Raw genomic sequence first — 14,460 nt, forward strand, 5'->3', positions numbered from 1 at the left:
GGTGGATTCCTAAATTTAGCAATCCAATCGGAAATAGGGAAGTGAGATCACAGTTTTGGAAGGAAGAGGTGATTGGATCTCCTCTCGCTTCCGTCCCGTAGGAGGAGGGTTTTGGACCACGAGGACCCACCCGATCCAAGATCATCCCCAAATTAACCGAATATGACTGCATGATCTTTGATATGATATTTTTCTCTTATGGACCTCACAAATTTATTTCTCATATAATAAATATTGTTTTTAGCCGTTTTTGTGATTTTTTGTTTAAATGTATATCTATTATTGTACATGGCAACGAATTACCTAAAATCCTATATTTTTTTCGTTCACTGAGACGTTTGATTTTCAGTAACAGTGTAAGCGAGTTTTAGAGGGAAACAGGGGAAGTGCCTATTCATAAAATATTGTGTTGCTACGCACAATAAACACACCCGGGCGGAACATGCGTGTCATCTTCACATGGTCTACGGACGGCAATATGTTGGGAGGCAAATTTACATTGATTGTCATACGCATGCCTGCGTAGTTCACGCTATTTACAGGGAGGGGGCACTATCGTAGAAAAAAAAAAACCTCCTAGCTTTGACTATCAAGCGATCCTTGCTAAATCACCGCTCTCTCCGAGGAAACAAAAACAATTTAGAATTGGGTTGACGGCGTGCAACGAGCATAGACCCTCTCTCGAAACGAAAACGCGTGAGTATGTCCCCTCGGTTTGTTCACGTCGAAAGCAAAAATCTGCGCAAATCAGTTGATTTAATCGCGACTGCCGCGGTGCGAGTGTTTCCCCCTTTTGTTTAGCGGCTAAGGCCCCTCTGTTTGGAACTTGTAGGGGGGCCATGTTGTTTAGCCGCTGAGTGGAGTGTTTGGTTGGTGTTTTAGCTCGCACAACACCCAAGTTGCAAATTAGCATGTGCTGGCACATGAAGGGGTTTTATCGGGCTCGTTGCATCCGATTCGGTAGAACCCGTTTGAAACCAAGCACATGGCTGCGTTTTCCCCTTTTAAACTGGAGCGCACCAGCTCACTGTAATGAAATGGTAAATTAACCAAACTTTGATGTCTAGCATCGTCCACCAATAATAAACAGAGCAGGCCCGCCGCGGTTAGCGTTAGCTTGTTGAAATGAGCTCGCTGGTGCTCTCTCGAGCGAAGTAGCATTAGCTAACAATAAACACGGCCAATTTCTACCGGTGTCCGGAATGGACCGGATATTAATAACTAGGCAGCAACATGCAACACGTTGACAATTTTTGATCAATTAGAAATTTTGACCCACTCCGTGCGTAAGGTAAACGTGCAGCCAACGCCGTAAGCTAGCTTGCTAAATAGCAGCGGACGCTAGGTTAGCCACACTAGCTAGCCATCTTGCCGAACGGCTTGCATATCGGTAATGGCCCCTTGTGTTGGCTGTTGTTCTAGCTATCTAATATAGATTTTCAAGCCATCGACAGATGCCTTTTGTTAAAACAGCTGTGTTAAGTGAGAACTGCGCTTGTCTTGCAATTATTAGCAACGTCAATGGTGGCGGTGGTCGTCATTATCACCAACTAACCACAACGTTACCTAGCGTTAGCATTCTTGATCTTGCATCAAGATGTCTGTAATGCACCTGAGTTGCTTTTGTATTGTGCAATCTCAAACGAAAGCACGGCTAAATTACCCGGACAAGACTCCAGGATATCCAGGGCGACATTCACGCTAACCAACATTTCAATCTTCAACAGCCATGACATGGAGCTATCAATATAGGAAATGGTCATATTCATGCAAGTTATTCCAGCACTATGCTTTTGGGCACGTCCTTATCCTTAAGTGTATTTCCAAAGTTAGAATGATCCCATTCCTCATTTATAAAAGGCCACATGGTGTAACTCTCAATTTCCATAACTCCATTGCCTGCCTTGTTGTACAGGAGCCCCTCTGTCACGTTAAAATGGGGGACTCTATTTGACTTTATTTGTACATGAAAAGTAATTTAACCATATTTGACTTAATTGGGTCAGGCAAACGCTCTGGCAGACCAGAAATCAATCAATGCAAGACATCAAATCGGGCCAATGTAACAGCGCTACATGTTCTTGACAACTTAAAACCTGTATGCTGTTTTCTGCAGGCTTTCCCGGGGAATGAGCGTTCCATGCAGCATCCTAGGTATGAATGACGTGGCCTGGCAGGAGACAAGAGGTGGGATGCTGCATGCAAATGGTGCTCCTGAGACTGGAGGTGTCCGAGTTCACGTAGGGGGAGCCGGACCGGCTTCCGGAGTCCCACATTTACAGGGCATGGAGAGGGTTGTTAACCCTACCCCAGGTACCCCGCAGCCTCCACTGAGTGGACGATCTCAGGATGACGCCGCAGTTGGATATTTCTTTCAGAGGCAGCCCGGAGAGCAGCTCGGAGCCTGCACACCCAGCAAACATCGCTGGCCAACCGGTGATGCCAATCATGTCGATCAGGTAAAGGGTCTTCAGCCATGAAACTAAGTATTTTGGGGACAAACGGTGGTATTTCATAAAGGCTAAAGCTACACATTTCTGTGACTGGAGGGAATGTAAATTTCACCTAATCAGACAGCAATTCTAACCGTAGATCTAGATTATTTGATATCTCAATTTAGTTGGTGTTCCACTGTTTAACCAGTAATTGAGTTGATCTTATTCTCAGATGAACCGTATCGTCAAGTGTGTTTGATGTTCTTGTAAAATTTTCCCCTACCGTTATATCCCCACCCTCCTGAAAATGTCTGGAATTTAAAATGTTTCCCACGCACGGCAGACCCAACACGTGCACGATCATTTACGTACATGCACGAGTACGTTGCACTCGCACCAGCGGACAGACTACTACCAGGCACAGCAGGAGAGTGGCTGTGATAACTGTCCCGGGAGTTCTGACGCTAAAGTCTCTTTTTTTTGTATTTAAAAGAAATAGTCGCGCAAACATGGCTTCTTACTGGTATCTGTTGTGCCACACCCAACCTGCATTCATTTGGGCCGTTGGAGGACAAAGGCAAAGTAGTTGGTAGAATCTAAAAATGGTAGTTTAATACAACATATTTGTATAATTTTCTTAACCTGATTTTTTAATATAATATAAGATTTTTATTGATTTTCTATCTGACTCTGTTGGTTTCGGTGTTTTTTTTTTCAGTAAAAGTTGTTTGGGGCCATCCTTCATAAAATTGTTGGTTGTCTGTCATAGGAAATTAACCCTGCAATGGTCTCCATTCAACGTTTTTTTTCCCCCAATCTCGTATGCATGTCTTAGTCCTCTTGTCTCAGACAAAGGAAACTCTTATGTTATAAGTACTATGATTCTAATCTTTCAATACATAATTATAAGCACATTGACTCCAGAGATTCTTACTCTTACCCAAAATTGTAGTGGTTTTTGTTATGTAATACTTTATGTTGAGGAGAAATAAAAATAATTCTGCCTTATTCAGCCTCTTGAAATGTTGCAAGGGCTCATTTATTTCAGACATTTTCAGGGTAAAATTGATTTAAAAATCATGGATGCTCAGTTTAGTTTGCTCTGCAGCACGTGAAACAAATGTAATATTGTAGTATCTCATTTGTAGCCTTCCAATAAGTGCTTTATTTTTTACCATCAGTTTTTGTTTTGTTTCAGGTCCGTGCTTCAGATGAAATGAACTATGACTTCCAAGCTCTTGCTTTGGAGTCAAGGGGCATGGGAGAGGTACGGTTGTTTTTTTTGCAGTCCTAGCAGCAGTCATTTTCTTCACTACAGTAAAAGAATAAACTCCTATGAAACTCCCGGTGTAGCCTCTCAAAGTAAATTGATTCTCACTTAAAGCGTTTTGCTGAATTATGATTGTGAGAAAATGTTAAACTTACCAAAACTACCGTACAAAAACTTAACCACCTAACATTATGGAAAACTGATCTTACAAAAGATGAACACTTTATGTTTAGCTTCTGCCTGCAAAAAAACTCTGGGATTCTGACGAGCTGGCCAAGGATGGAAGGAAAGGCATGCTTCTTGGAGAGGAATGGAGGGACAATGCATGGGGATCGTCTCGTGAGTGGCTCCTTAATACATCTGGTTCTATGGAATTTATTCAAAAGGAAATTACTTTTGTAAATGGTATCCTGCCTCACCCACGGCTTTTCACTGTTGCCTTTCTTAATCCACATTGATGTTTACTCCGCAATAGTTTATGTGCACATCTATCAAGATATTTGATGACAGCTTTTTATACAGATCATTCAGTGTCCCAGCCAATCATGGTGCAGCGACGGCCAGGCCAGAGTTTCCACGGGAACGGTGATGCCAATTCTGTGCTTTCACCTCGCTCCGAAGGTGGAGGCCTTGGGGTGAGCATGGTGGAGTACGTTCTCAGTTCTTCTCCTGGGGACAAGATGGATGGCCGTTACAGGAATGGTGGCTATGTAAGTTGCCCCTGACTCACAAGAAGGTGCTCTTGCTTATCAAACACTTATTGTAAACGGGGGATGTAGTCTTTTCTAATCGTTTTTTTTAATATGTCTAAAGGGTGGAGGAGATGTTGACCAAGACGGGAGAGAGAAGATTGACGTCCAAGAGAAAGTCTCCCCCTATGAAGAGGACAAGAGTCCAGAGATGAAGGTTGGCGATGAGAATGATCCGGCTAAAACCAACGGGCGAGGGCTACTTAACGGCATGGAGCGAGACTGCAAAGACTTCCAGTAAGTGTGCCTTTCTTTCTTTTTTTCAACAGTAAAATGAGTTTAACAGCTACCGATTGTTTGACGCTTTAAGAATATGGTGATTTTAAATTTGCCAACCATCATATGGAACTCTTTTTAAAAAATAAAAAATAAAAAAATAAAAAATTCAGAATGGCCACATCTATATTAAAGTTGCTGTAATCATTTGGTGAATTATATCATTGCATCGAGGCCTAGGATACTGAAATTGTCCTAATAATCAAGTGAATATGAATGTTAGGCTTAGAGTCTTAATGTTCCTTGACTTCTTTTCAGAGTGGCTTTTATCAAAAATGACCTTTTGCGCTTCTTTTACTTTCCCAGTCCGACTCCTGGGAGCCGCCAAGCTTCCCCTACAGAGGCAGTGGAGAGAATGGGTCCCATTCAGTCAGGTTTGGAGATGATGGGGCAGCACCACCCACATGCCTTCCAACAACACAACCCTGCCCAAAACAAGGCCCCTGAGGACTTTCAGAGCCAGGAGGCCCAGAACATGGGTGGTATGGAGCAACAGGCCGGTGTCGAGTCCCTCCAGTTTGACTACGCTGGTAACCAGATTCAGGTGGACTCCTCAGGCACTCCAGTCGGACTGTTTGACTACAACTCACAGCAGCAGGTTGGTCAACAAATGGCTCACATCTCTCAACTATCAAACTGTACATTTTATTGACAGGTTGTGATATTTGTTCTCCCCCCCCCCCCCCCCCCCCCAGTTGTTCCAGAGATCTAATGCCCTGACTGTGCAACAGCTAACCGCAGCTCAGCAACAGCAATATGCCCTGGCTGCAGCTCAGCAGCAGCATCTCGGTAAATGTGCTGCGTAATATGGTGCCGCCACTCTTTAGCTATCTTCCCCAGTTGCGGAGCCATTGAATGAGATTTGATGTATAGAAAGTTATCATATTACTGTTCCTCTTATTTCCCAGCTGGCCTTGCTCCTGCCTTTGTGCCAAACCCTTACATTATCAATGCTGGCCCCCCTGGAACGGACCCCTACACTGCCGCTGGGCTGGCCGCGGCAGCCTCGCTTGGAGGTGATCAGCAAGCACTTATTTATTTTTGTTCCATGTTGTGTTAAAGCTAGAAGATGTGCAAAGTCCAAATAAGAGTTACTGTTCTAATCAGTTTTGCAAAATGCGTGAGAAACATCCAAATGTCTTCCACAGGTCCCACCGTGGTTCCACCACAGTACTATGGGGTTCCTTGGGGTGTGTATCCGGCCAACCTTTTCCAGCAACAGGCTGCATCATCTGCCAATCACTCTGCTAATCAGCAAGCATCCAACCAGGGACCAGGGCCAGGCCAACAACAGGTAGGAAGTGGTGTACTTTTGGCATACTGAAGTATTGTAATATTTAGTTATTTGTTTGCAGTATTACAAACTTAACACTCAAGCTCTATTCACTCAAAAAGCTGGAGATTCAACCAAATGCTGTAAAACCATAGATTGCTCAACTTAAAGCATAATCTAAACGTTATAAAATCACGCATTGCTTTAAAATAGCTATGTCTAGCTATGTCTCAATTGGAAACGTGATTTATATTTTTGTTTACCCATTGCAATGTGGAAACATTTTGGGCAAATGTCTTTGCACCATTACCTCTGCCAGTGCACACCGAAATAGCTGATAATGCTAACTAGATAAGTGAATATCATGAGTATGCGGGTTGTGTCCCAATCGGCAGCGGATTGGTGGTATAATTCGTTTCACAATCACCATGTGTGATAGATTTCAATTCAGCACAACGATGGCATCATTATGTTCACCAGGTGATGCGCCAAGGAAACAACCAGCGACCTCTTACGCCCGGGCAAGGCCAACCGAGTCAGCAGGAGTCTCTGGCAGCAGCAGCGGCCGCTAACCCCGCGTTGGCATACGCAGGAATGTCTGGTTGGTAGACCGCCTTGTACAATCACCAAAAATAGCTAAAGACACATTTTAACCCATTTGCATGTTGTTGAACTGCCCTTTATGTATGCTCTGCAGAATTGTTTATATAGCTATACATTTTCCTTTATCATTGCTTGGACACTAAAAATCTCCCCTTTTACTAGACTTTTTCCATGTACACATGGTCTAAAATACCTTTTTCTTTTTAAGAAATAATTTGTCTGCTGTCTGGCTGGTCAGATTTTGATGTCCGGGTTGCTTACACATGGTCGGCTGTTCTAGAAAACACAAAGTGAACTGGACTAATGCTAGTAACATCCAATTTACCTGTAGTAACATCCAGTTGGCATTCCTGCAGTCGGCTCATTTGTGAGATTGTGCTCAAACTGCACTTTTCATGGTGGCCTCCCTTGTGACCAGCCCAAGGCACACCTGTGCAAAATCATGTCAGTCAGCATTTAAATACACCACACGTCATGTGAACCAAATTCATTTTTTTGTGCGCATAGAAAGTCAAAGATCTTTTGGTACGTTTTATATAGAAATATTTTATTGCTGACATGTATTAATTTATCTTTTTAGGGTATCAGGTTTTGGCCCCTGCAGCCTATTATGACCAGAATGGGGCCTTGGTGATGGGCCCTGGTGCCCGCGCTGGTCTAGGTGGGCCAGTTCGTCTAGTCCAGACCCCTCTCCTCATCAACCCGGCAGCGGCACAAGCTGGTCAGTAGTTTTGCACTAGTTACCACAATTTCCAGTATGTGGATCCACTTTGCTTCCTTCATTTTGACCATTGATGGTCTTTCTGACCTCAGTTCCCTTTTTTACCCCTCACACTTTACACTCTCTCCCCACCAGCAGCTGCGGTGTCAGCATCTGGCTCCGGTAACATGTCTGGTCCTCCAGGCAGCGGTCTATACCGCTCAATGGCGCAGCAGCAGCAGCATCAGCAGCAGCAGCAGCAGCAACAACAACAACAGCAACACCACCACCAGCAGCAGCAACAGCATCATCAGCAACAACAACATCATCATCATCAACAACAGCAGCAGCAGCAACAACAACAACAACAGCAACATCAGCAGGCTCCCCCAGCCAGCGGTGGCCTGCCCTCCAGCTCATTTTACGGCTCTGGATCGGTCCCGAACACTTCTCAGAGCAGCTCTCTATTCTCACACACCTCTGCCGCGCCGCCACCACAAACCACCTCACTGGGCTTCAGCAGTACCGGTGGATCCCTCGGGGTCGGCCTGGGCTCTGCTCTCGGAGGCTTTGGCTCTTCTGGTCAGTGACTCATGAGTCTAGCTGCACAAGGATTGAGAGGCCTTTCTTTTTCGGAGTCAGTTTTCTCAACTGTTTGTTATTTATTTTATTTTTTTCTTGCAGTGTCCAGCTCCACCAGTAGCAATGTTTCTCGCAGGGACTCCCTGCTGGCCACTTCGGATCTATACAAACGCGCGGGCAGCAGTTTAACTCCCATCGGCCAGCCCTTTTACAACAGCCTGGGTTACTCCTCTTCACCCAGCCCCATTGGCCTCACACCAGGTCACTCTCCACTTACTCCTCCACCTTCTCTGCCCTCCTCACATGGATCCTCTAACAGTCTTCACCTAGGTAGGCCTACAATTCCTGGTCACAGATGAGGATGGCTTTTGCATATTTGATTTGACTGCATGTAAAATATCCGTCCCAAGGCGTTGTATCCCATATTTAAAGACAATTTGCAACTGAAACTATGACTGCTACAGTATCCGGTTGTTGTCTAATCCTAGGTGGCCTGACAAATGGCAGCGGGCGCTACATTTCTGCCGCTCCTGGAGCTGAGGCCAAGTACCGGAGCGCCGGGGGCACGTCCAGTCTTTTCAATTCCAGCAGCCAGCTATTCCCGCCGTCTCGTCCTCGCTACAGTCGTTCTGATGTCATGCCGTCTGGACGCAGCCGCCTACTGGAAGACTTCAGGAACAACCGCTTCCCGAACCTCCAACTCCGTGACTTGCCCGGCCACATGGTGGAGTTCTCTCAAGACCAGCATGGCTCTAGGTGGCTGCTAAGGGCTTTTTTTTTAAAACACTTCTTTGGTTAACCAAAATACCCCAAGCTTCTTATCAGTACTTTTTTTTGTTATTGCATCGGTCTAGATTTATCCAGCAGAAACTAGAGCGGGCCACTCCAGCCGAGAGGCAGATGGTGTTTGGAGAGATTCTGCAAGCGGCATACCAACTGATGACTGATGTATTTGGGAACTATGTCATCCAAAAGTTCTTTGAGGTTGGAACCATTTAATTTAACCCAAGGTTCATTTAAATAAAAACGGACATGAGGTGACCGTAATATTTCTGTAGCATGTGTGCAATAGTTTGCTTTGTGTTTTGCAGTTTGGAAGTGCAGACCAGAAGCTGGCTTTGGCTACGCGCATCCGTGGACACGTCCTTCCACTGGCTTTGCAGATGTATGGTTGTCGGGTCATTCAGAAAGCCCTGGAGTCCATTTCCTCAGACCAGCAGGTAATTGTAAGTGAGATTATACTTCTCTATAATGATGTTTTTGCCAGCGGTGTTTTGTCTTTCAGTCAACACGGTGACATTGAAATTCAGCTATCTTTCCCTTTTTATCTTCACTTCAGAGCGACATTGTCCGTGAGCTGGATGGCCATGTGTTGAAGTGCGTCAAGGACCAAAATGGCAACCATGTGGTGCAGAAGTGTATAGAGTGTGTTCAGCCTCAGGCCCTACAGTTCATTATTGAGGCCTTCCAAGGACAGGTGAGTTTATCATCATAAGCAATGGCTCAGCTACCGTGTGGCTCATTCTCCTTATTTTATAATGTTTTCCCATTTGTTTTTATCAATGGCGTTGTTTATACAAAAACAGATGTGACTTGGGAGTAGAACGTCTAATGCAAACATAGGGTCCATTCCACAGGTTTGTGGAGGTCCTCAGACCTCAGGGTTATGCTCAGTTTATTAAACTTGTATTCTGAAACAAGGCACTGTCTTTATATTGCATTAAATAGAAACTCAATCGCACCGCTCAACACAAGAGGGCGTTTAAGTTGAAATCTTCAAACGGCTGTATATTAAGTTTTATTTTACTTTCCTTTGCAGGTGTTTGTGCTCTCCACACACCCTTATGGCTGCAGAGTTATCCAACGGATTTTGGAGCACTGCACTCAGGAGCAGACTCTACCCATCCTGGAAGAGCTGCATCAGCACTCTGAACAGCTGGGCCAGGTGAGCACATCTGTCACATTGACGGCGCCCTTATTGTTAGCTGTCACAGGTCATTGTCGAGATACCTGCTTGTCATTTGTGTTTGCTTGTCTCCTTCATGTTTGAGCATTTCATATTTTCAGCTTGTCATTGTTCTTGTGTAGTTGTGGTCTGCTAATTGTAAGGATGAATGTATTTGTAGTGTTAGCTGTCGTTGCATCGGATGTATGTGATTATCTAAACATCCCCCCTGCCCCCCCCCCACTTATTCCATCTAGAAATATCAAGGCGTATCATTGGAGATGACACCCAAAACATATTATACGGTGTCCCGCGATGCACTGTTCAAGGTCAGAGCGATTTGCCACTCATGCGGATGTCCTTATCCTCCCTTCCTCTTTCCCCCCTTTAAAAAAAAATATATATATATTTTCTTCTGTTAAGAATCTAATTTAACCTCTAAAGACTTCTCTTAACCCTCCGAGCCGCCTTTTTCTCGCCTTTTTTCCTTATCTTGGGTTATGCCACAAAGGATCACAAGGCACAGGCTTCCCTGCTGTCTGGTGATCCCTCTTCTTTGCCTAAAGCATCCTCTGATTAATCCTTTTTCTGTTTCATCTGCTTTACTTCACTGTCATTGTATGACGTTAGCTTCCATGGAATTTAAGCCAAAGGGCTGCTTGAGTGTTCAGAAGTTATTCTTAAAACACTTTGAGCGTTCAGCTATACCTAAAGTCTGGTAGCAAAATAATGCAGGTTCTTGTTAAAACGGATTGACAGGACATGAATTTAAAGGCAAATGGTACCAAATTAAAGTTGGCGGGTACATTACCTACTGAACAAATTTGAACAGGATCGATTCAGAGTGATGTCATTTGTTGCTTGGTCAGGTGAGTTCCTGCCCATCTCTCTCTCTCTATCGTCTAAAATGACTCCAGTAGCTGTCAATCACCCCTTCCTGAAGGGGCAACGAAGCTATTGGTTGTTTGTCCGTTCAGCAACAGCATCTGTTTTGTGATGACGTAAGGCTACCAGTGGGGTGTGTCACTCATTTGTCTACACATCATTGTAAAGATGCACGATTATTTCACACAAATGAAGACTGAAAGTAGTGCATGAGCGTCAGAGTTGAGGGTGTTGCATGGATTCTTGTGTTATTTGTCAAAATTGAAGGGCTTTTTACCTTGAGCTCACACCTCCTCTGCCCCCTGCAGGATCAGTATGGTAACTACGTCATTCAGCATGTTTTGGAGCACGGCCGACCAGAAGACAAAAGCAAGATAGTCGCAGAGGTTCGTGGAAAGGTTCTGGTCCTCAGTCAACACAAATTTGCAAGGTAAGTTGTTATATTCTAATATAATGACTATTTGAAAACCACCAACTTTTGATGTTGACCCACCTGTAACAGGCACAAATGCAAGATGGACAGAAAAAACAAAAATTGACTATTAAAAAGTAGTAAACTCTTTTGATCATCTGTATTTTTCCTCAGCAATGTTGTGGAGAAATGTGTGATCCACTCTTCTCGTGCGGAGAGAGCTCTGCTGATCGATGAGGTGTGCTGCCTGAAGGACGGGCCCCACAGCGCCCTGTACACCATGATGAAGGACCAGTATGCCAACTATGTTGTTCAAAGGATGATTGACATGGCAGAACCTGCGCAGCGCAAGATAATTATGCACAAGGTTGGTGATCTGTGTGATCTTGCAGATGTTGAAGGGGTATATTCAAAGGGGTATATTCAAAACGGAACACAACATTTACACTTGTTTCTTAAATACAATGAATGATTATGGTGATTAAATGTCTTTCATCAGAAAACATTATGGATCATTATTTTTATCATTTTTATTTTATATATATATATATATATATATATATTATAAAAACAAATTCAAAGTGACCAGGTCAGACCCGAAACAATATTTAGGCTTCTTACCACATTTAAAATGCATCATGGACACGTCTATATGTTGCTTGTCTTTAACAATATGGATTTAGGTCAATTTAGTTAAACTTCTTAGACCCCATTGTTTTTAGGCTAGTTAAAATGTATTGAATATGTTCTACCAAAATCAGAGACAACGCCTGTAAACCAGATGTCCAAAAACCCCAAATCTTTGAAACACTATTGTGAAGAACCTGCGTGAACCATTGAATTGTTGCTATTGTTTCCTCAGAAATGACATCAATTGATGAATGAAATCTCAGCTCTAATGCGCTGACCTTTACTCTCTACAGATCCGTCCTCACATTGCCACTCTACGCAAGTACACCTATGGGAAGCACATTCTAGCCAAGCTGGAGAAGTACTACATGAAAAGCGGATCTGAGCTCGGTCCCATCGGTGGCCCCACCAATGGCCTCATGTAGTCACGTCGAACAAGCGGGTTCTCCCCCTCCCGCCCCCTCCCCCACCTGTTCTGAGAGTTGCTCCTTAGACAAAGGGGTTAGCCTTTGAAACCCTCTGTTATCCCATTTTGAGGGAATTACCAAAAAAAAGGACATGTCAACTTCACCTAAGAACGCTGTGACAACTGACTCCTGCCACTCTGCCACCCCTGGTGCAGGGCCCCAGTGTGGCCCCCCAGGGGATGCACAGTCAGCAGGCAGATTTTATGTTTCTTTTCTCTTTTCCTTTTTCCTGGGTAAAGCACAAGCCCATTGTTAATGATGTAATTGGTGTATTTGACTGGTTTTCATATTATCTTGTACATTTAGTTTTTTACCTTGTAAATTCTCTGTAGAAAAAAGAAAAATTATACACTGCTGAAATTTCCAATTCCTACAATTAACACCAGCAAGTGATTTTCTAAGGCTAAACGGAGTAATCCTTTTAAAAAAAAATAAAAAAAGATTCCTTTTGTTTTTGTAACGAGACTTATGTCAGCTGTTCTCATTAAGTCTAGGCAATTGTACATTACCCTGTGCACAGTAAAGGTTTTCCCCTTGCCAAAGCAGCTGAAGGATTAGTTTTTTTTTTTTAAATTTATTTTTTAAATGCACCACATAGTATGGGCTGATGTAGACCCCTCCGGCCACAGGCGAGTTCTATGTGTCCTGTGCCACAGTCACCCACAGCGAGCTCTGCTTAGGGGTTGGTGCTTTTAGTCTAGGTGGTGGTTTCCAGTGGTGGCTTATTCCTTTTCGGGCTAATCGGCTAATAGTGAGCCTGATGGAATCTTCTAAACACTTTTCGGTACTAAATATTACAGACTGACCAACCTCAGCTGCTGCCTCCACTGAGCCCCGCCCGGGGGGGGGGAGAGACACGACACCTTATGCAAAACAAAAAGCTGCCATTGATTTGGTTGTACAGCAGGCGTATAATCTGAACATGAAATGACTGTAGCGGGGGGGCTTTTTGTGGCTGGGGTATGTGTTGGCATGCTGTGACAGGTTTTAATCCTCGGAATGATTTTTTTTTTTTTTTTTTTTTTTTTTCCTTTATCATGTTTAGTGTGACATCTTATCTGTCTTGTACTTTGAGATGAACACTGCCCTAGAAACGGTATCTTTATGTACTGAATAATCATCTCTTGCGTAGTAGTAGTTCAACGATGTATAGCATCTTTATGTAGGTGTAAGTTGTTGCTTTTGGGCTGGGGCTCGCAGCGACGATGGGACCCCCACTGCCTGAAGGGCAGAGTAGTCATTAAAAAAAAATGTTGTGAAGTGGTGCTTTTCCCAGTTCTGTATATTTGAGGTGAATTGAACTAGAAGTTTAGTGGGATACGTTGGAGAAAGGGATGTTGAAAAGACCCCGCCCCTTATTTTTTTCGTCTTTTGGTTGGATATGGAAGTGCATTGGTGGGGGTCTTCGGGGCCATCAAAGGCGATACCATTCACCTGTAATGCTCGTAGTGATGGCATCATATGAATACTTGTAGAATACATGTAGTATATGTGCAGTTAAGTGTAAGATTATTAGTTTAAATCGAGAAGAATATGTCTAGTTGTGGTGTTTTGACAGGCCTTGCTCTAAATTTGTAGTGATGCTTTTATTTCGTCTGTACAGTTGTACATTTGTAAACGTTTATGCTGTAAATGGGATGTCTTTTACACTTTTTGGGGAGGAAAAAGGCAGAAATGTGCATTTTGATGTGTGTATATTCATCACTCCTTTCCCCTTGAATATAATGTATACAGTTTTATTTGATCAAGTGTTATTTTAAAGGAAAAAAAAAATCTTAATGGCTTCACAATCTGGCATGGTTTTTGGTTTTTAATCTTTAATGGGCAGGGCCAGCCTCTATTTGTACTGGAGCTGTATAATCCACTGTTGATAATATTTCTGAAGTGACAGTTTAAAAAAAAAAAAAACACTCTGTACTAAAATTGAGGCTGCATTTAGTCCTCTCTGATACATACATAATTTCACAGGACTTGACAAGAATTATTTTTGTACAGATGAATGCTGTATTTTGGAACAGCGTCTACCTTGTAAGCAAAAGCAATGTAAAATATTGTCAATTATATAAATATGAACATATGAGTTTTGTCACACTGTCAAAGTCATGTACATTTTCAGGTGGCCTTATGTACATTTCCAGATGTTAGATTAAGAAAATCAAACTCATTTTTGGAAGCAGAATTGTGACTGTATGATTAAACTGTTCTTCTAACATTTGACCAGCCTTGTTGTGTT

At 43.3% G+C, this 14,460-nt stretch overlaps 1 protein-coding gene across 6 annotated transcripts; it reads left to right on the forward strand.

The window, feature by feature from the left end:
- Positions 1 to 340: 340 nt before the first annotated feature.
- pum2 (pumilio RNA-binding family member 2) lies at positions 341 to 14,137 on the forward strand. 6 transcript variants are annotated; one of them, XM_037449830.2, is made up of 23 exons: positions 341 to 696; positions 2,117 to 2,459; positions 3,634 to 3,702; positions 3,939 to 4,044; positions 4,327 to 4,415; positions 4,519 to 4,691; positions 5,037 to 5,328; positions 5,426 to 5,519; positions 5,639 to 5,746; positions 5,879 to 6,024; positions 6,484 to 6,604; positions 7,187 to 7,327; positions 7,463 to 7,888; positions 7,991 to 8,218; positions 8,377 to 8,644; positions 8,743 to 8,872; positions 8,980 to 9,114; positions 9,228 to 9,365; positions 9,708 to 9,833; positions 10,091 to 10,162; positions 11,027 to 11,148; positions 11,305 to 11,497; positions 12,054 to 14,137. In XM_037449830.2, exons 2-23 carry the CDS (start codon positions 2,130 to 2,132, stop codon positions 12,183 to 12,185), a joined length of 3,639 nt encoding a protein of 1,212 aa, XP_037305727.2. In that variant the 5' UTR covers positions 341 to 696; positions 2,117 to 2,129; the 3' UTR covers positions 12,186 to 14,137. The 6 variants fall into 6 exon arrangements, with proteins under 6 accessions (XP_037305727.2, XP_037305722.2, XP_037305724.2 ...); XM_037449825.2 differs by having other exon boundaries at positions 342 to 696; positions 4,228 to 4,415; XM_037449827.2 differs by having other exon boundaries at positions 342 to 696; positions 4,228 to 4,415; positions 8,980 to 9,108.
- Positions 14,138 to 14,460: the final 323 nt, after the last annotated feature.

Source organism: Pungitius pungitius, chromosome 20, assembly GCF_949316345.1.
Source record: "Pungitius pungitius chromosome 20, fPunPun2.1, whole genome shotgun sequence".
Lineage (NCBI taxonomy): Eukaryota > Metazoa > Chordata > Actinopteri > Perciformes > Gasterosteidae > Pungitius > Pungitius pungitius.